At 59.6% G+C, this 18,577-nt stretch overlaps 1 protein-coding gene across 14 annotated transcripts; it reads right to left on the bottom strand.

The window, feature by feature from the left end:
- Window positions 1-3,214: 3,214 nt before the first annotated feature.
- Window positions 3,215-16,526, bottom strand: ARHGAP33 (Rho GTPase activating protein 33). 14 transcript variants are annotated; one of them, XM_055237447.2, is made up of 22 exons: window positions 16,347-16,526; window positions 14,268-14,365; window positions 14,102-14,186; window positions 13,649-13,729; window positions 13,408-13,545; window positions 12,881-12,973; window positions 11,678-11,800; window positions 11,517-11,594; window positions 11,367-11,433; window positions 11,222-11,281; window positions 10,948-11,100; window positions 10,768-10,870; window positions 9,502-9,646; window positions 9,340-9,422; window positions 9,149-9,256; window positions 7,717-7,862; window positions 6,926-7,079; window positions 6,698-6,843; window positions 6,549-6,623; window positions 4,973-5,632; window positions 4,486-4,877; window positions 3,215-4,401 (listed from the first exon to the last, which is right to left on the bottom strand). In XM_055237447.2, exons 1-22 carry the CDS (start codon window positions 16,350-16,352, stop codon window positions 3,616-3,618), a joined length of 3,780 nt encoding a protein of 1,259 aa, XP_055093422.1. In that variant the 5' UTR covers window positions 16,353-16,526; the 3' UTR covers window positions 3,215-3,615. The 14 variants fall into 14 exon arrangements, with proteins under 14 accessions (XP_055093422.1, XP_063471132.1, XP_063471128.1 ...); XM_063615062.1 differs by lacking the exon at window positions 16,347-16,526 and adding an exon at window positions 15,524-16,108 and having other exon boundaries at window positions 3,215-3,341; window positions 6,698-6,873; window positions 11,222-11,284; XM_063615058.1 differs by lacking the exon at window positions 16,347-16,526 and adding an exon at window positions 15,524-16,099 and having other exon boundaries at window positions 6,698-6,873; window positions 11,222-11,284.
- Between the last annotated feature and the right edge of the window lie 2,051 nt (window positions 16,527-18,577).

The following is an 18,577-nucleotide window of genomic DNA, read 5'->3' as shown; positions in this document are numbered from 1 at the left end:
GAGGGGATTGGCAGAGGCCTGGAGGTAAGGGCATGGAAGAGGTTGCCACCTGGATTGAGCCCTTAAACGCAGGCTTCAAAAATAAAATTGAGACCACGCATGGTGGCTCATGCCTGTAATCGCAGTACTTTGGGAAACTGAGGTGTGTAATCTCAGTACTTTGGGAAGCCAAGGTGGGAGAAATGCTTGAGCCCAGGAGTCCAAGACCAGCCTGGGCAATATAGTGAGACCCCATCTCTACAAAAAATTAAAAATTAAAATAAATAAAATTTGAGAGATCTCCTGATAAAATCCAGAGTTTGCTTTACTTGAAGAGTTGAGTGCTGGCCTCATGGGACCTGTGTGTACCACACTGAGTCACAGCTGGGTGGAGTCTGCCTGTCCCAGCCAGTGCGCAAGGCTCCTGGAAGTCAAAGTCCCCTGAAGTCCACTTCCTCCTGGCCCCTGGGGACCTTTGTGTGGTTTTGATCCCCCTGGGTTGGGGGATAGATGTTTGCACAGCAGGCAGATGTCACCCCTTGTTTCAACTCTGTGGACTTAATGATTTTGGGAGCACTATGTTGAGGTGGATTTTGAGGCATGGTCCTCAGCAGCTGGAGGGCAGGGGTTCCAGGACACAGGGATGGAACCTGGGGTCCATAGTCATCCAGTCATGAAGGGGCTGTGGAGGATGGGAATTGGCAAGGGTGTTTGCCTAGCAGCCCTCAGGCCTCCAACCCAGGAGTATGGGCCAGGGGCGTCCTAAGCCTGCCCACCCCTTAGGTGTCCAGGTGGGCAGGGAGAACTCCGCGGGGGAGACAGCGCTATTCCTCTCAGTGCTGCTGGGCCACGGCTCTGCCATGCAGTTCCTGCTGGCCTTTGGTGCCAAGCCCAACCAGTGGCTGGCCAACCAGTGATGCCCCCCCATCCCAGGCTAGGGCTCTCTTCCCCTTAGGCATCTCTCCCTCACGACGCCTCTTCCATTCCCTGGTGACCCTCCTGTCCCCCCAGTTACCCTCTTTGTTCTCTCAGTTAACCCCTTCTCATTCCCCAGTGACTGTTCCCATTCTCCCAGTGCCTCCATGCTCGCAGTGATCCTTGTTCCCTAAAGACCCCATCCTGTCCTCACGTGACCCCTCCCATCCTCATATTCACCTCCCATGACATGGTGACTCCTCCCATCCCCCAGGGCCCCCATCCTGCCCCTTTTTGTCCCTGTTCAGTCCCTTTCCCTAATCGACTCCCACCTGCATTGTTCTGCTCTAGCCGCTGCCTGCATGGCAGCACCCCCGTGCACACAGGCGCCTTCTCTGTTGATGGTGCCCCTGCTGCAGGCAGGGGGTGACTTGCGACTGCATGACCAGCGGGGTCGCACAGCACAAGACTGGGCTGAGCAGGGTGGGGCCAAGCAGAACTGGGAGGTGAGCAGTGGCCCTGGTGGGAGTGAGGGATCAGGGCTGGCACCCATCGGGCCTCACCCCACGTGCCCTCCTCCAGTTGCTGGAGCTGTTGCAGCTCTGTCGGGCCCACATGTCAGTGTCAGTGCATGACGGTCAGTTGCCATCCATGGCATCTCTGGACCGGTTGCAAGCCAGATTTGGGAACAGCCCGCCTGGCTCCCTGTCCTCCCTGAGGCTGATGCAGGCAGACAGGTAACCGTCCACATCCTGAAGCCTACCCACCCGCCATTCCCAGCCACCCCAGACTTACCCTCGGCCTGTCCCCACCCCAGGACGCTGAGGCTAGTGCAGATCAGCAGAGCCTCCCAAGTCCTGGCCTTGGGGTTTGGTCAGGTAAGCAGGAGCGGTTGTGGGAGTGGGAAGAACCCCTGTCTTCTTCGTGCCTCATGATCCTGCCTGTCCCCAGCTGAGTAGCCTGGGGTTCCCTGTACCCCAGGGTTCCCCACCAAGTTAGAGGGCAAGGAAGGGATGCTGGCGGGTGCTGGGCACAGCTTAGCTGTGTCCCCCATCTGAACAACTGGTCTGTCCCCACAGAGAAACTGTACTGTGAAGTGGCTCATAGAGCCAAGACCACACCCAGGCGTGTGCCCCCTGTAATGTCCCCAGGCCCCATCCCATCCCAGGTAGGAGCCAGGACGGGGCTGTGGGGGACCAAGGGAGCTGTGGGACACCTCAGCAACCCGTGCCAGCTCTCTGCCATCCCTCTCTGCAGGCCTGAGACTCCTGAGGTCACAGGCCACAGCAGGATCCCAAGGGGTGCAGCCTGGAGCTTGGGTAGCAGCTTGACTCTAGGCGTCAGCTCTGGGCCACAGCCCCACAGCCAGGGTCAGCCTGCACCGCTGCCTGGAGCCCAGCTCAACAGTACAGATACCCCCAGAGCCCTGCATGACTGTCCCATTGCTAACCTGTGACCCCCTCCGCCCGCCCTCCAGGAGTCACCAACCCCAAGTTCCCTGGCTGCCTCTCCTTTGACCAGGGAACTTTAAGGTCGCCCAACTGTCCCCTCACTCACCTATGACCCTTAACCAACCCTGCTTCCCCCAGGGCCCTTCCCTGCACTCCAACTCCAGCCTCTAGGACTCAGCCTCCCTGCTGGGGACCCAGAGCTCTGTGGAGCAGTTTGAGGAAGCTCTCAGCCGAGATTCCAGCCCTGCAGGGGCTGCTGCGGCACACACACAGGGTTACTCTGCTGGAGCCCCAGCCCTGTGAGCCCATCCCCAGCCTGCTGACCCACAGGGAGGCTTCCCACACACTGGGAGGCTGCTGGCAGGGAAGGCCACGAGGGCAGGCTAAGCAGAGGACCCCGAGCCCAGCCTGTGCCCCATCCGCCCTCCCAGGCCCGCTGGAGCGCCATGGCTACCTGGTGGCAGCTCCAGTCTTCTCTCCTGCAGGCACCCGGTACTGAGCTGACTAGAGGAGGTCTCTTTTCCAGCCTGCAGAAGTGAGACCTGAGGCCTTGGATGGGAGGACCCCAGGTAACTCTAGGTCTTTATCCCTGAGGTAGCCCTAGGTCTACCTGTGCCTCACTGCTCCCCAGGATGGACCTGCTGGAGGAGATCATAGCAGAGCTACAAAAAGGATGTCAGCTTGGAGCAAAGCCCAGCCTGAGCCCCACTCCTGACCTAGACTCCCAGGGTGCCCACGGTTCCCTCTCGCAGATACTACCTCTCAGAGGCTCCCAGCAGTAACTCCTGCCTTGGTGCCTCCCCAAAAGGAAACAGAATGATAAACTGCCCCCTCTGTCTGTCTTCACTCACTGAGTTTGGCCCCAGCACTTCAGCAGCCACATTTTCACCATTTTATTCATTAATGTTGTCAGGTGGTTTAGTGGGGCATGTGGGGAAAGAAGGGTAGGAGTTGTCCCCCCATCCCCGTGCACAGGTCAGGACATGCTGGGGGCTCCTGGAGGGAGAGGAGGATGGGGTCAGCCTAGCCCCCCCCACCCCAGATTTGTGCGAGGGCCCCCAGGATTGAGGGTGGGGGGGGATGGGCGGACCCTTCAGTTCAGGGTAGGGAAGCTGAGATTACAGGTTAGGGACCCATATCAGAAGCAAGTTACAAAGTTAGAAACCTGGGGTAGTGGTCGGGGTTCCAGAAAATACAAAACAAGGGATTTGGTTGGGCCAAGATCCAGTGAGGGTGAAGGGAAGGAAGGACGGCCCCTCCCAGCTGGTGCTCAGCAGTAGCTTCGGGTCTGGCCCTCAGAGTGGAGTGACCAGCTGGGAGTGGGGTAAGGGGGTGGGGGACCAGCCCCCTCCCCTCTTTGCCCTCCATTTCTGTACAAGGACCCTCGGTGGAGCTCGCCCCCCCTTCCGTAGGCTGGCGGGGCTGCCCTGTAGAGCAGGAGAGGCTCAGGGGGGCCCCAGGGACCCGGCACCCTATGAGGGGTACGGGGGCCCCAGGGTGCCCGTTGTTTCTGGGGAAGGCGGGGGACTGGGGGACCGGGATCTGAACGGCTTCGGGGGTGGGCAGGAGGGGAAGAGGAGGAGGAAGAGGCAGGTGAGGGACCCCTGGGCCCTAGGGCTAGGTTGACATAGAGGGGCTCAGGCGGTGTGGGGCGCCGAGCAGGGTGCTGGGGGGCTGAGTAGCCAAGGTGGTCAGGGGGAAAGCAGGAGGGGGCTGGCGGGTAGCTGAGCAGGAAGTCGGGGGACCTGTGGAGTGGGGGCGATTGGCCAAGCATGCCGTAGGAGGCATTGAGCCTGTCAGGGGGCATGGAGCGAAAGGGACTCCAGGAGCGGGTGGGGCCGGAATAGGGGGACCCCTCACTTGCCCCGATCTCATAGTACAGGTTCTCTCCCCTGTCGAGTGGTGCAGGGGGGCCCAGGGAGCTCCTCCAGACCGGGGCTGGGGAACTGGGCTGGAAGGATGGGGGGCCCAGGGGGTACAAGCCTGGCTTGGGGACCCCGAGGAAGGGTGGCAGGCACTCCCTGGGGGCTGGGGAGAAGAAGCCGGGGGTAGGAACCTGTGAGGGGACAGAACATGGGGACTGGGCTGCTGCCTCTGGCGCATCCCTGCCCCCACCACCTGCCCTGAGCTGGGCACTGACCTGGGCAGGGCCTCGGAGTCCCCTCCTTGAGGTCCCCATGGGCCGCTGGCTCCTCAGCAGACTCCCATCACTTTGTTGCCTTGGTAAGTAGGGTGGGGGTCCCGGGACCCAGGCACCCGGGTGGGCTAGGGAGTTGGGAGGTGGCCCACTCCCTGAGGTCCCCAGGGGCTCCCCGCCCACCTCCAGAGACAGCGAGCGGCGGAAGGGGGATTGGGGAGCAGGTGGGGTGCCCCCACACTCCTGCTGGCTCTGTTGCTCGGCCACCTGCTGAGCCCGCTCAGCCAGGGCCAGGGCCATGAGGCGTGCTGGGTTCTTAGGGGGCGGGGGTGGGGCACCCCCAGGGCGCAGGAGAGACAGGGGAGGGGGTGGCAATGGTGACTCCATATCAGGACCTATATAAATGAATGGAGAGGGGTTCAGCTGGGGCCAGGCCCTCAGAGTCAGTGACAGCAGGCAGGGACAGAGGTTGGGTAGGCCGAGGACTCACCGAGTGGGCCCTGGGCTCCCCGGAGCTTGCTGCACATCTCCTGCTGGCAGGCGTCAGTCAGCGGGGCCTCGGCTCCACGTAGCAGCAGGGGTATGAGATGGGGGCGCAGGCTCCGGCCGGGGCTGAGAGCTGGTGTTGGGGTGGCTGAGGCAGGTGCTCCCCCAGCCCCCAGCAGTTCTAGGACAGCAGGTGGCACTGATACAGCCAGGGGCTCTGAGATGTCTAGGGCAGCAGGCGAGGCGGGGCTGGTGGGCCCTCTGGGCGAGATGGCCTGGGGGGTCACCCTGGGTGGGAAGGCAGAGGCAGGGGCGGGGGGTGCTGGGCTGGCGGGAGGTGCGGGATCCCCTGGGGTGGGGCTGCTGCAGCGGAAGGTTAAGGGATCAAAGTCCAGCCCTCGGAGTCCCTCCAGGCAGCGGGGTGGGCTGAAGTCCAGCTCATCACCATCATCTAGCCAGGCTGAGGTACGGTGTGAGGGAGACCCAGAGAGTGCCCCCAGCCCAGCTGCTGAGGACTCAGAGGATGAAGAGGAGGACCCGGAGGAGGAGGACTCGGAGGAGGAGGACGAGGACAGGCTCTCGCAGGAGCCAGCAGGTGCTGGGCCCACAGGGAAAGCGTCGCTGCTGGAGTGGGGTCGCCGCAGCCTGTGCAGCCTCTGGAGGCCTGGAGGGGTGGGGTCAGTGAGACCATCCCTGAGAACAGGGCGCACAGCCCCACAGAAAGCTGGGGAAAGGACATGAAGAGGCACCTCCCAGAGAGGGCCACAGTAGCTGTGAAGCCAGGAAGAGCTGTTCAGATTGACGGCGGAGACCATGAAGAGGACACTTCCGGCCCAAAGCACGAAGGCCCTGTGGCCACCCCACAGGCTGTGAGCATGAGACCAACAGATTCACATACAGCTGCTGAGCCAGCAAGCAGGACAGCGCCTGGGCTCCTGGGTATGTGGGAGGGCAGTACCCCAGGAGTGTGAGGATGGTGCAGTGGCTCAGAAGAGCCCCCAGAGGCATGGCTGGGTGGGGTGGATAAGCAGCCCCCTGCAGAGGCCGGAGAGCAGCACCCAGCAGCATGGCGGGCTGTGAAGCAGCGATGGGGAAAAAGCCAAGCTCCCCATACAGCACGGCATCCCTTTCTTATGACGCTCTTTAAATCAAGTTTCCAAAATGGCTAGAACTGAGCACACCTGTGTATGAGCAAACCCGGAAAGCAAGGGCAGGGTAGTCTGCAAATTGAAAGGATGCCTCCAGTGGGGAGGAACTCGAAGGGGAGAAGGAACGGGGCTGCTCTAGTTCTGGCTGGTGGGTTCATGGGTGTCCATAATATTATTTTAAAATGTTCAACAGGAATAATAAAGACTTTTAAAGGGTCCGTCATGGACCAATAAGTAAGTTAAGTTCAGTGTGTGATGAACCAAAGGTGATACTGTACCCAACTCATTGTACATAAAGGCCAGGTTAAATTTTTCAAAAGCCCCAGGGCCCTCAAATGTGAAGTACAAAATTTGGAGGCCAAACCAAGGCCCCAATTCCTCCCGGCTCCACTTGGGTAGAGGTAGTGCCCCCCACTTGCCCCCCTTGCTCACCAGCCCCGCTGGCCTGCGATGACAGAGACTCCTCGCTCTTGGCAGATCTCAGTGTGACGGTGTCGGGTCTGCTGCCTGCAGGAGAGGGAGAGGTAGGAGGGCACTCCAGCCACCATCGCTGCCCACCAGCCCATGGCACAGCCTCTCACCTGAAGGCTGCGGTGGGGCACGGGTGCCCCCCAGCCAGGGCAGGGGCTTCTTTCGAGGGACACTGGGGCCCCGGCCCAGTGCAAAGAACGTCTTCCAGCTGCTGCCCCCTGGCTTCCGCTGTTTCTCCCCTCGCTCCCCTTTCCTCCTGCGGTTTGGGGGAGAAACGGGAGGCCGTCTGAGGAACCAGGCCTCCACCTGCCCCTTGCCGCCCCCAGCATCCCACTCACCTTTCCGCAGGTGAGGCCGGGGCCTTGGGAGTTGTGGGCTCCGTGGGCGTCCCCAGCCGGCCCTGAGTGCGTGCCTGGGCTTCCTCCAGCGTCAGCAGGCGGGTGGAGGGGCAGCTGCCCGCAAGGGACTTGGGCCTGGGGAGCAGGCAGCGGCCTGGGGAAGTGTGGAAAGGGGGCAGCTGTCAGCTCTGGGGCCGCCCAAGGCCACAGGCAAAGCCAAGCGCCACAGCCCAAGCCCCGGCCCCGCAGCATGCCCACCCGGGCTGGCAAGGCAGGGGGCCGGGGCGGATCAGGCGGGAGCAGGCGGGCAGCAGGCAGGTGGGAGGAGGGCGGGGCGGGACGAGCTGATGAGGAGGCAGCTCCCGGCAGCCAGCGAGGGCAGCAGCTCTGGCTTCAGTTACCTCGGGCCAGAGGGCCCTCCGACGTGCTGAGTCCTGACTGGGCTGGGGTCCGGGGCAGGGCGGGGAGTCTGGGCGGGGCTGGGGCGGGGTCAAGTCTGGGGACCTCCCACCTCCTCCCAGGTGGACCCACGGCCCCAAGCGCCCCCAGGAGCTACAAGGGGTGAAGGAAGAGCGGCGTCCAGGCCAAGAGGTGGGAATCCTGAGCGGAGGAGCTGAAATGAGAAGGAGGGGGGCGCGGGGAGGGAGAGGCCGGGGCGGGGTCCTCAAGGAGCCGGGAGGGAGGCCCAGCTTCAGTGGGGTGGGGATGGGACTGGGAGCCCACCTGCCCTCCCGCTGCAGCCCTGACCATGGTGGGCAGTAGCCAGGACCTCAGGGGGTGGGAGGGCATACCTGCAGGGTCGAGGCCGGCGGAGGTGAAGGTGTCGCTGAACAGGACGTCCACATGGGTGAGCAGAAACTCCACCACCACCGACTGCACCCGAACTTCCCGGAACGCCGCCGCGCCACCCATTCCCACTGACTCCAGCTCCATGGACCTGGGTGGGAGGAGCGGGAGGGAGGCCGGGTGCCTTGAGCCCAGCCAGCAAGTTCTGGCAGGGCAATGAGGGGAGCCAGGGGAGGCAGTGACTGTCTATTCAACACCTCTGACCTCCTCAAACTGATCACGCCTCGCTGGGCTCTCAACCTTCCCCCACACCCGCCCCTCCTGCCTTCCCCATCTCAGTGTGGTTCTTCTTGTGGCTCAGGCCAAACACCTTGGGGTTGCCCTGGGCCCCCCTCTTTAACTCCCACAATCTGTCACCCCCTCCACTGCCCCCCATCTGGCCCAGCCTCCATCTCCCCCAGCCTGGACATCCAGAGCCTCCTTCCGGTCCCCACCCCGAAGTATGCTCCCACCTGCAGCCAGAGGGAGCCTGGAACCACGTGACTTCCATCAGGGCCCGCCTGGCTCAGAGCCCTGCCGTGGCTGCACCTCGCTCCAGGCAAGAGCAAAGTCCTCACTATGACCCATGACCTGTGAGTCACCCCTCTGTCTGGTCCCTGTCACCTCTCTGACCTCATCGTCTCCTCTCCCTCAACCCCTCACTCACTCAGCTCCAGCCACACCAGCCTCCCTGCGGCTCCTCCAACGCACCACGCACCAGCCCAGGCCCAGATGTCTGCACCTGGCATTCCCTCAGCCTGTCACTCCCCACATGTGCACCTGGGGCCCTCCCTCATCCTCTGCAGGTCTTGACTCAAATGTTGCCTTCTTAGTGCAGTCTTCCTCACCTACTTTATTCAAAACTGTACACTCCCTTCTCTGTACCCCTGGCCTTTCTCGTTTATTTTTCTCCATACATCTTACGTCCGTCCTCTGACATACCACCTGTTTTACTTGTTTATGTATCTGTGCCCCCAGGAGAATGTGAACTCCTGCAGGGGAGAGATCATGCCTGTGTTGTTCACCGTCAAATCCTCCAGGCTTATTCTGCTGCTGGCCACAGAAGACCTGCCAAAGCCTCGCTTGCCACTCTCGCTAAAAACTTCACACTGCCCTGACCCTGTACACCGCCCTTCCCTCCTACTCTCTCCTCCTCAACACTCATCACCATCAGACTTTACTCTGTATTTTTCCTGTTGATGTTCATGGTCCATCTCCTCCATGAGAACATGAGTCCCAGGAGGACAGGGCCATGCTCAGTGCTGGGGAAGGGGCCGGGTCCATGGGAGGTATTTGATAGACATGTATTCAATGAATAAACAAAAGAAAAGCTGGGCGGGTTCCTGGGGTGGTTTTGGGGAAAGACCTGAGGGGTGAGCAGGTGAGCAAGCAGCTCACCGTAGCAGGTTGGGTGCCCAGACAATGGCCAGGTTGCGGGCATGCATGCTGGTGTTGGCACTGTGTCTCGCCATGCGGGCCAGGTGCCTCAGCAGGTACTCCAGGGTCCTGGGGGTGGGAGCAGAGGGGGACACCTGAGCCTCAACCCCCTTGGAATCCCACCAAGTCCCACCCTGCCCCTCCTGGTTTACCTGTAATGTGGTGGGGGCAGCTGCTGGATGACATCGTGCACCCGCACCAGACGCTCCTCCTCCCTAGGCACTGACATGGCCTCCTGAGATGGTGGGCGGGTGTGATGAGGTCTGGGGCAGAGGCATCCCGGCCCCCTCCATCCCACCTGCTCCCTTACTCACACTGAACTTCCCATAGAGCTGGTAGGTGAGCAGAGGGTTCGGAAGCTCTCGGAAGTAGAGCTTGCAGAGGGAGGACACGCTGTGGATGTCCTGCAGGAAGGCAGGGCCAGACAGCTCCGGGATCCTCTCACTGTCAAACTCGTGCCTGAGACCACCGTGTCAAGGAGGAGGAAGATCCAGGTCAGAGGGGCTCGCTCACCTGGCCGTGCTTCCCCTGCCCCTACCCCCAAGTGCCCACAGGTGGATGGAACCTTCTTCCCCAGGTCCTACACTGGGCTCTTCAGAGGCAGAACCTTACTGAACTCCCCAGCAAGCCTGTGTGGCAAAGAGAAGAGTGCCGCATTTACAGAGGAGGATGCTGAGGCTCAGACAGAGTTGCCTCTGCCTGCAGCTACCCAAGACTGTCTGACTCCAGAGCATGAGCAGCTCCTACCATGCAGCTGCCATTCTCCTGGCTGTAAGAGGGCACTGGAAAATGTGGACAAAATCCCAGCACCCTGCTACTTCCAGTTCTCTGGTGGGGCCCCACTGCCTGTGGTAAAATCTCCCACCCATTGCCACCTCCTGCCTCCCTCTTGGCTCCCCACCGCAGGCTTTAAGCACTCCCCTCTCAGCCTCCTGCAGGCCGAGATCTCGCCTGGCTCCTCCCCACCTCTAGACCCTGCCCTGGCTCAGAGCCCTCCTGCGGTTCCCCCTTCACTTATAGTAAAAGCCAAAACCCTAACGTGAAGGCTTTGCCTGCGCTGGCATGGGGACTCCTTGGCCATGGCCTCCTGTTGCTGTTCCCTTTGCCCTGCTGCTCCCTCTGCATGGCCTGCCCCTCCCCTCCTCCAGGCCCTCGCATGAGGTGGCTCTGCCCTTGCCATCCAAAACCGCAGGCCTCCCTCCTGGCTCCTCGTCGCCATCCTTCTTACCCCAATCTGTTTTCCTTCATAGTACCTGTCATCTTCTGGTGAACTCTATCCCTCCCCTGTTTGTCTCTTCCTCTAGCCCATGGGTCCTGTGAGGGCAGGCGTTTCTGGCTGTCTCACTCACTGCTGCGTCCCCAGTGCCTAGAACAGTGCCTGGCACGTGGCAGGTGCTCGGTGAAGACAGAGTCCTCGCTTAGACTGCTAACTCCACTCTCAAGAGAGCTGTCCCTGACCCCAGCCTTGACCCTGCAACTCCTGACTCCTGGTAACTGTGTCCCTAGCACGCAGCACGGGGCTGGAGTGGAGGTGCTGGGTGAGTGCCTGTGGAAGGATGGGGTTGGCTGAGGGCCCTCACCGAAGCCTCTGGATGTTGGAAGACACGCCTGAGAGCCGGTAGATCCCATCCACCACCCCGTGGGCCTCAATGAACTCAGAGCAGCAGCGCAGCACCTGGGGCACTGGGAGAAAGCAAGGTCAGGGCTGGGTGGGCCGCAGCCCTTGTGTGATGGGTGGGGTGGGTGGGCCCGGGCCTCACCATCCTGGCCTGAGTTGCTGAGGTGCTCGCCAAGATCGCAGCCAAACACCCTCTGTCGCAGGATTCCCCGCTGCCGCAGCCGCTGCCGAGAAGGGCGGGAGCGCATAAAGGTGCGGAGCAGGCCGGCCAGCTTCCCACGAGGCCGTGGCACAGCTGTGGGGGCAAGGGGCAAAGGGCAAAGGCAGGTCTTGTGGGGTCAGCATGGCCAGGAGGATGGCCAGGGGCCTGGCGGGGCAGGGGCAGGGGCAGGGACCTGACCGCCTGTTTCTATTACCTGAGGTCAGAGACGAGATACCCTGGGGAGCCGGGATGCCACATGGGGGGCCATCGGCATCTGCTAGGCGAAAAATGGGGTGGGAGGCAAAAGACGCAGGAGGCCCCACCCCTCCCCACCCCTCCCATCCATCCATGGCACTTACCCGCCTTCAGGCCCGGACCTGGCCGCTCCGTGAAGAGTTCCACACACTCACTGGGGAAGAACCCGACCTGAGGAAGGTCAGGGTCAGTGACTGGGCCACCCCAGTTGGCAGGTACCCCAGCCCCACCTGTCCACACCCAGCTGGACTCACCTGGAAGCCTCGCTTGCCCCGCCACCAGCTCCGATCCTCCGTGGGCGGCATGTCAATCACCGAGACAATGTCTCCCACCTGGGCGTGGGTGGGAGGAGAAGGGTCAGAAGGAGCAGGAGGTGTGGGGAGCCCAGCTGGAATCTGCTTCCCCACAGCCTCACCTCAAAGGACAGCTCATCTGGCGCCTGGGCTGTGTACCGTTTGATCACGTGGGCGGCCGCCACTGCAGGGATATTGAGCGATGCCTCCTCACTGAGGAGCAGTCGCCGTCCGTGGTTGTCCAGCTGAAATGGAGGTGGGATGTGGCAAGGACAGGTCAGAAGATGGTGTTAGTACAGGCATACCAAGCTCCTCTGCGCCCCGTGAGGCCACTGCCTGTCCCCCCTCAAGAGCCCCTGTCACTCAGAGCTATTGGTCAAACACCTAGATTCCTGTTTGTAGGGATACAGCCCTGGCATCCTCTGGGGGTGGGGAAACCTCTAAGGCAAACCCCTTTATTTCCCCTCACATGTCCCAGGACTCTCCCACCCAAAGGCTTCCCCACCTGAAGGCTTCCCCATCCACCTCTGCACCTTCATCCTCCACAGCAGATACCACGTAGTTGCCATCTAAAAACCCTCTGTGTTGGGCATGGTGGCACACGCCTGTAATCCCAGCACTTTGGGAGGGTGAGGCTGGAGAATCGCTTGAGCCCAGGAATTTAAGACCAGCCTGGTCAACACAGCAAGACTCTGTCTCTACAAAACATTTTTTTTTTAATTAGCCAGAGGCCAGGTGCAGTGGCTCATGCCTATAATTCCAACACTTTAGGAGGCTAAGGTGGGCAGATCACCTGAGGTCAGGAGTTCGAGACCAGTCTGACCAACATGGAGAAACCCCATCTCTACTAAAAACACAAAATTAGCCAGGCGTGGTGACACATGCCAGTAATCCCAGCTAATCAGGAGGCTGAGGCAGGAGAATCACTTGAACCTGGGAGGCAGAGGTTGCAGTGAGCGAGATTGTGCCACTGCACTCCAGCCTGGGCAACAAGAGTGAAACTCCGTCTCAAAAAAAAGAAAAAAAACCCTCTAGTTTAAGCCACTCATAGCCAGGTGTTCTGTGAGTTATAGCTGAACCCATTTCTAACTGATATACATTTAAATCCTTGTATCTTCACAGCTGAACACCTGCTAACACACACACGTGCACACACACACTCACACACATTCTCTCACAGGCATGCGCCCACACAGACACTAAAATATCAACGCCTCCTCCACTCTGGCTTTCTTTTCTATGCCCACACACACTCCGAGGCTGATTCTCGCCCCTCAGACACCCCCTCACCCACTCTGAACTCCAAGCCCCCTGCCCAGGCCCACCTCCATCCAGGTGAGCACAGGTCCGCAGTTGAGGTTACTGTCCACCAGTCCTGACAGGGTCTCCAGGTACTGCAGCAGCAGTGGTACCAGCATCTGGGGGCAGGTTGTCAGGGTGGGCCTCTGTGAGTGGACATGAGAGAGCCCACTGCCCTCCCACACTGCCCTAGCTCATCTCTGGGCTGAAGTTCTTCCTGAATGCATATGGGTGCTGCTCAGCTGTTAGGTACTGAGATATGGGCATATGAATGAATAAATAGGCTGGGCCAAGCTCTTGAGTGCCCTGGTTGGTATGACCACGGTGACCCTCCCATGGGACCCCCTGGAACTCCCCATGATCCTAAAACTTAGTGAAGCTAAATGTAGCAGAAGCCTACTATGTTTCTAAGGCTTCTCCATTCATTCAGATTGGTTGGGACTTGGGCCATACCAGTATTTAAATATTTCTCTATCCTGCTGCCTTGATGATTTCACACACTGTGGATGAGGACACACTCATGAGGCAGGGGCTGAGACAACAAGCAGGTTACCTGGGCAGCCCTGGCACCCTCAGGGGGCGGGGGAAGCTCCGGAAGGCAGGAGAACCTCCGGTCAAATATGCACCGGTGGAGGTGGGCATCCAGGGAACGAAAATCATCGTAACTCCGGAGAACCGGCCAGGAACGGCCCTGTGGGAGCAGAGGGACAGAAGGGAGCAGGGGCCCCATGACATCGAGCTGAGGACTACAGTGGCCATTTTCTCAGGCTAGATGACAGGCGGGCTGGCCTCACCTGACAGGTCACCTGCACCCCGAACACCAGCTCATTCTCTCCAGAGAGGCTGGGCCCTTCACGATCTGGAGACAGCAGGAGCTGCAGAGGGAAAGCAAGGCCCAGGTGGACTTTTGTCCCAGTCCTGACCTCCTGGGGATGGCACTATCTAGGGACGGGTTTGTGTCTCCCTTCTGGACCTCCCCGAGGACAGGGCCTGGTGATGTGCTGGTCCCTGACACAGAGCAGATACCTAACAAAAGTTGTCGTTGAATGAATAAAAGAATAAATGGATGAATGAATGAGCAGCTCTCCCCATCTGCTATGGCTCCTGCAACTTTTGCTACTGACTGCTCAGATGCGTGCAGCAGCCAGTCACAGGGATAGGTTTCAGAAGCAAAGCACCTGATATCGTTGCAAGGTTGGGTAGGATATTGTCTTCCCTCCTGGGTGCAAATGCAAAGCCCCCCATACCTGAATGTGGCCAAAGTCGACGTTCTCGTAGTGGAAATGGGCGCAGTCAGCCAGCCGCGGGAAGGGGCCTCGAGGAGCTGAGAGCCTGGGAGACAGGGGATGCGTCACCAGCAGCTCCTTGAGTCTCCCCAGCTCCTAGCTGAGCCCTTTCCTCCCTCACCCTTACCTCTTCCCAGGCTTCCCCTTCACACTGGGCCCCCCAGCGGTGGGTAGGGGCTGCACCGAGCCCTCCCCTGGGCCATCCAGGCTGTCAGTGCTGCGTGCCTGTAGAGCAGAGAGAAGAATCAGAGGGCCCCAGAGATGGGAGCAAAGAGACAACGAGAGCATTGTTATCTGGCAGCGCGGGCCCAGAGCCCCGGGTGCTCCACACACCACCCTGAGCATGAAGCAGGAGGGCAGGTCGGGGGAGGTGAGGGCTGGGCTGAGGACAAGACTGCTTCTTCGTGTGTGGTCTGGGGTGGGGGACTGGAGAAGCAGGGGCCAGACGTGAGGCAGGGCAACAGGATGGAGAGCATGCTTATCCTATCTCTCCCTGCTGAAAACCCTTCCGTAGCCCCTGCAGAGTACAGTGATCTCCTACCACTGTCTGGACAATCACAGCTCCCATCTCATCAGCCTTCCTGCTTCCAGCCTCTCCCCTCCTGCCAGCTTTTCCGCAATAGCCTGGATCGTTTTCAGAAAACACAAATCTGGCTCTGTTTCTCCATAGATCCTGGGCCTTCAATGACTCCCTGTTGTCTTCAAGATGAAGTCTGAATTCTCTGGTCTGATAATCGAGACTTCCCTGAGCTGATTTCTGTTTACCTCTCCAGTCCCATCTCTTCCCATTGCCCCCACTCTCAGAGCTCTTGAACTTCTAAGAGTCCAAAAAAAGCACCCTCTTCTCATTTCCTTCTAGGCCTTTGCAAAGGCTGTTCCCTTAGCCTGGAACACTCGCCCCACCTTTCCCTGGGTACATTCATCCTCACTCCCACCCCTCAGGTCCCAACTCACATGTGCCCTCCTCCAGGAAGTTCTCCCTGACCTTTCAGGCTGCGCCTGGCATCTCTGGACTCTCCATCCCCTGAGGTTCCCCCATCCCAGGTTCCATGCCTCGACCTGAGCTTCTCCCTTCACAGCTCTGATCACTCTGAGATGGCACTGGTGGTGACAAGTTCATCTCTCTCATTGGACTGTGACCGGCCTCCCAGAAGGAGGGCCCCAGACTGAGCTCCCCAGCATAGAGCTGGGCATGGAGTTGGTGTTCAGGCAGGATTGTTCCTGATTCTTTTCTGGGTCCCCAGTGCCAGCCCAGTGGCGCAGCAGGGGCTGGGTAAAATCTGATGAATAAATTAACCAGCTGCCAGACAGATTCACCAGACTGGGCTGTAGCATTTCCCTCCTCCATGTCCCTGCAACCCCGAGTCACCCTCAGGGTCTCACCCTCAGGGTCTGTACCCCTCCAGCCCATGAGGTTCCCCAAGGCAGGATGGGAGCTGACTCTCTCTGTGCCTGGAGCATGGGGCCTGCACAGAGGCGGTCTCAGTGAATGTCTGCTAAGTGAGGGAATGAATGGATGAATGAGCGGGAGCAGCATGGTGGCAGAGGGAAATGGTGGGGGAGGGGGATGAGGACAAGGAGATGGAGCAGACCCGAGGATCAAGGGAGGTACAGTGCTGGCCTGTTGGGGTGGAGTAAGGAGGGAGTGGCTGGAGAGACGAGGCAAAGGCTCAGACTGATGCGGAGCGAGGGGGATTGAGAGGAACCGGGATGGGGTGAAAATGAGGGAGAAGGAGAAGAAAAGGGTCAGGCTGGGGATGGAGCAGGTGGGGGGTGCGGCTCAGGAATGAGAAAGGGGCTGTGGGGAGGAGGAGGGGGCTCCGCTGGGGAGGGCTGAGGGCTGGCAGAAGGATGCCGAGGAAGGTGCTGGGATGGGGGCTGGGGAAAGACCCAGGAGCCTCAGGAGGCCCCTGCAGGGGCCACTTGGGTGGCGCGGGTCCCTTCCTGGACCAGCCCCGCCTCCTCCCAGCCCGGGCCCTACGTCCCTGTCACCCCATACAGGGCGTGGAAGACGGGGATGCGCGCTGAGGGGGCGGGGTCGAGGTACGGGCTGGGACCCGGGATGGGGCCGCAGGACGGGAGGGACCACGGCTGAAGCACAGGCCGCGGGATCGGGCGGGGCCGGGGGCGGGGCGCGCGGGGCGGGGCTGCGCACGGACAGACTGACACCCGGACGGACAGGCTGACGGCCGCGTGGGACCCTCACCACCATGGTCGCGTAGCCTCCTCAGGCCCCGGCCGCGCTCGACCCCTCGCTCGCCGTTCTCGTCGCCGCTGCCGCCGCCATGGCGACACAAAGGGGAGGGCGCGAGCCGCGCGCGGGCGGCTGCAGACCCCGCCCCTAACGGCTGCCCGTGGCTCCGGCGCGCGCCCCACGGAGGCGGGGGGCAGCGGGAACGCGGCGCTGCTTCTCATTGGCTTCGCCCTTGGCTTAGGCCGATGCCCCGCCCACCCGGAGGCTTCTCATTGGCTTCACCTTGGGCTCCGACCCGGCTCTGTGTCCTCGGTCCCGCCCCGCGAAGTTTGACAGCGCCACGCCCATGACTGCTTTTCATTGGCTGTCATCGCCCTCCTGAGACACGCCCCCAGGTTCTTTATGCTTTGCTTCCGACACTTCCAACACCAAGCAATGGACCCTCCCCTTCGTCCCCTCCCAGTGTCCATTCTTCCGACTTTTTTATTTTTATTTTTTTAAGAGACAGAGTCTCACTCTGTCGCCCAGGCTGGAGCGCAGTCCTGCAATCATGGCTTACTGCAGCCTCAACCTCCTGGGCTCAAGCGATACCTCCCAAGTAGCTGGGACTACAGGCGTGCGCCACCACGCCTGGCTAATTTTTTTAGACATGGGGGGTCTCACTATGTTACCCAGGATGGTCTTGATCTCTGGGGCTCAAGAGATACTCCCGCCTCAGCCTCCTTTCAAAGAGCTAGGATGACAGGCGTGAGCCACCACGCCAGCCCCTGATAGTCTTAATTGGATTCTCCCATGGCCTCAGAGCAGTGCCCAGTTCCTTAAGCAGCTTTTCAAAGTCCCAGTCCCAAGTCTCACCTTTTCAGTCCTGATCCCGACCCCGCTCACATAATGCCGAGGACGCTCCGCCCATGGACTTTTCTCATTGCCTCATACACCTTGCCTAGGACATAACCCGAGGCTTTCTGCGATTTGGCCTTCCCCTGCCCACTGGACACTTTCTTGTTTCCCCTTCTACTGCTTATTACGGGCCAATCTCCAGCCTTGATTTTTTTTTCTAGGAAAGTTTAGGGGGAAATGCCAGAGCATGCTTATGCCCCCCATAAAGCCAATCCCAATGGAGCCTGCTACTACTGAGCATGCCCAGATAACACTGTAATAACGCCCTTCACAAGAGGGCCTCTCCTTGGTCAAGCCCTCGACAAATTCTCACCTCAGAGGGTCTTGGTCTGTTCATTCATTCATTCATTCACTCAAACTCTGATCAATTTGTAGATACATCAATAACCAAACCAGGAGAAAACATACCCTGCCCACATTGGAGCTCAAAAGCTACTGGGAGAAGACAATGAACAAAATTAACATTAAACAAAATATAGAATATTAGGCCAGGCATGGTGGCTCACGCCTGTAATCCCAGCACTTTGGGAGGCCGAGGCGGGCAGATCACTTGAGGTCAGGAGTTCGACACCAGCCTGGTCAGCATGGAGAAACCCCGTCACTACTAAAAATACAAAAATTAGCCAGGTGTGGCAGTGGGCGTGCCTGTAATCCCAGCTACCTGGGAGGCTGAGGCAAGAGAATGGGTTGAACCCAGGTGGCAGAGTTTGCTGTGGGCTGAGATGGCGCCACTGCACTCCAGCTTGGGTGTTGAAGTGAGACCCTGTCTCAAAAAAAAAAAAAAAAAAAAAAAAAATGCTGGGGGCAGTGGCTCACTCCTGTAACCCCAGCACTTTGGGAGGCCGAGGCGGGAGGATCACAAGTTCAGGAGTTCGAGACCAGCCTGGCCAATATGGTGAAACCCCGTCTCTACTAAAAATACAAAAATTAAAATTAGCCAGGCGTAGTGGCATGTGCCTGTAATCCTAGCTACTCAGGAGCCTGAGACAGGAGAATTGCTTGAACCCAAGAGGCGGAGGTTGCAGTGAGCCGAGATTTTGCCACTGCACTCCAGCCTGGGAGACAGAGAAAGACTCTGTCTGAAAAAAAAAAAAAGAATATTAGAAGGTGATTCATTCTATGGAGAATAACTAAGCAAGGGCTGGTGAAAGGGAGTGCTGAGGGAGGGGTGAATGTGCAGTTACTTATGTACTAAGTTTGCTGACCTCACTCTCACCACAGGGATTTCCCACACGATATTCCTTCTGTCTAGTGTTTCCCCATCAACCCCTGCAGTGATTTTTTTTATTTTTTAATTTTTCTGGGTACATAATAGGTATATTTAGGTATATATATTGAGGGGGCAC

This window comes from Symphalangus syndactylus, chromosome 13 (genome assembly GCF_028878055.3).
Source record: "Symphalangus syndactylus isolate Jambi chromosome 13, NHGRI_mSymSyn1-v2.1_pri, whole genome shotgun sequence".
Lineage (NCBI taxonomy): Eukaryota > Metazoa > Chordata > Mammalia > Primates > Hylobatidae > Symphalangus > Symphalangus syndactylus.
The sequence above is the reverse complement of the archived record's forward strand: the minus strand, read 5'-3'. Positions and strand labels throughout refer to the sequence as shown.

Coding starts and splice junctions, on each gene's coding strand:
- ARHGAP33 (XM_063615052.1), bottom strand. CDS start 15,601: ATGCTCCAGGCACAGAGAGAGTCAGCTCCCATCCTGCCTTGGGGAACC. Junction 13,730..14,101: donor TCGACTTTGGCCACATTCAG/GTATGGGGGGCT, acceptor TTCCCTCTGCAG/CTCCTGCTGTCTCCAGATCG. Junction 11,101..11,221: donor TATCTCGTCTCTGACCTCAG/GTAATAGAAACA, acceptor TTGCCCCCACAG/CTGTGCCACGGCCTCGTGGG.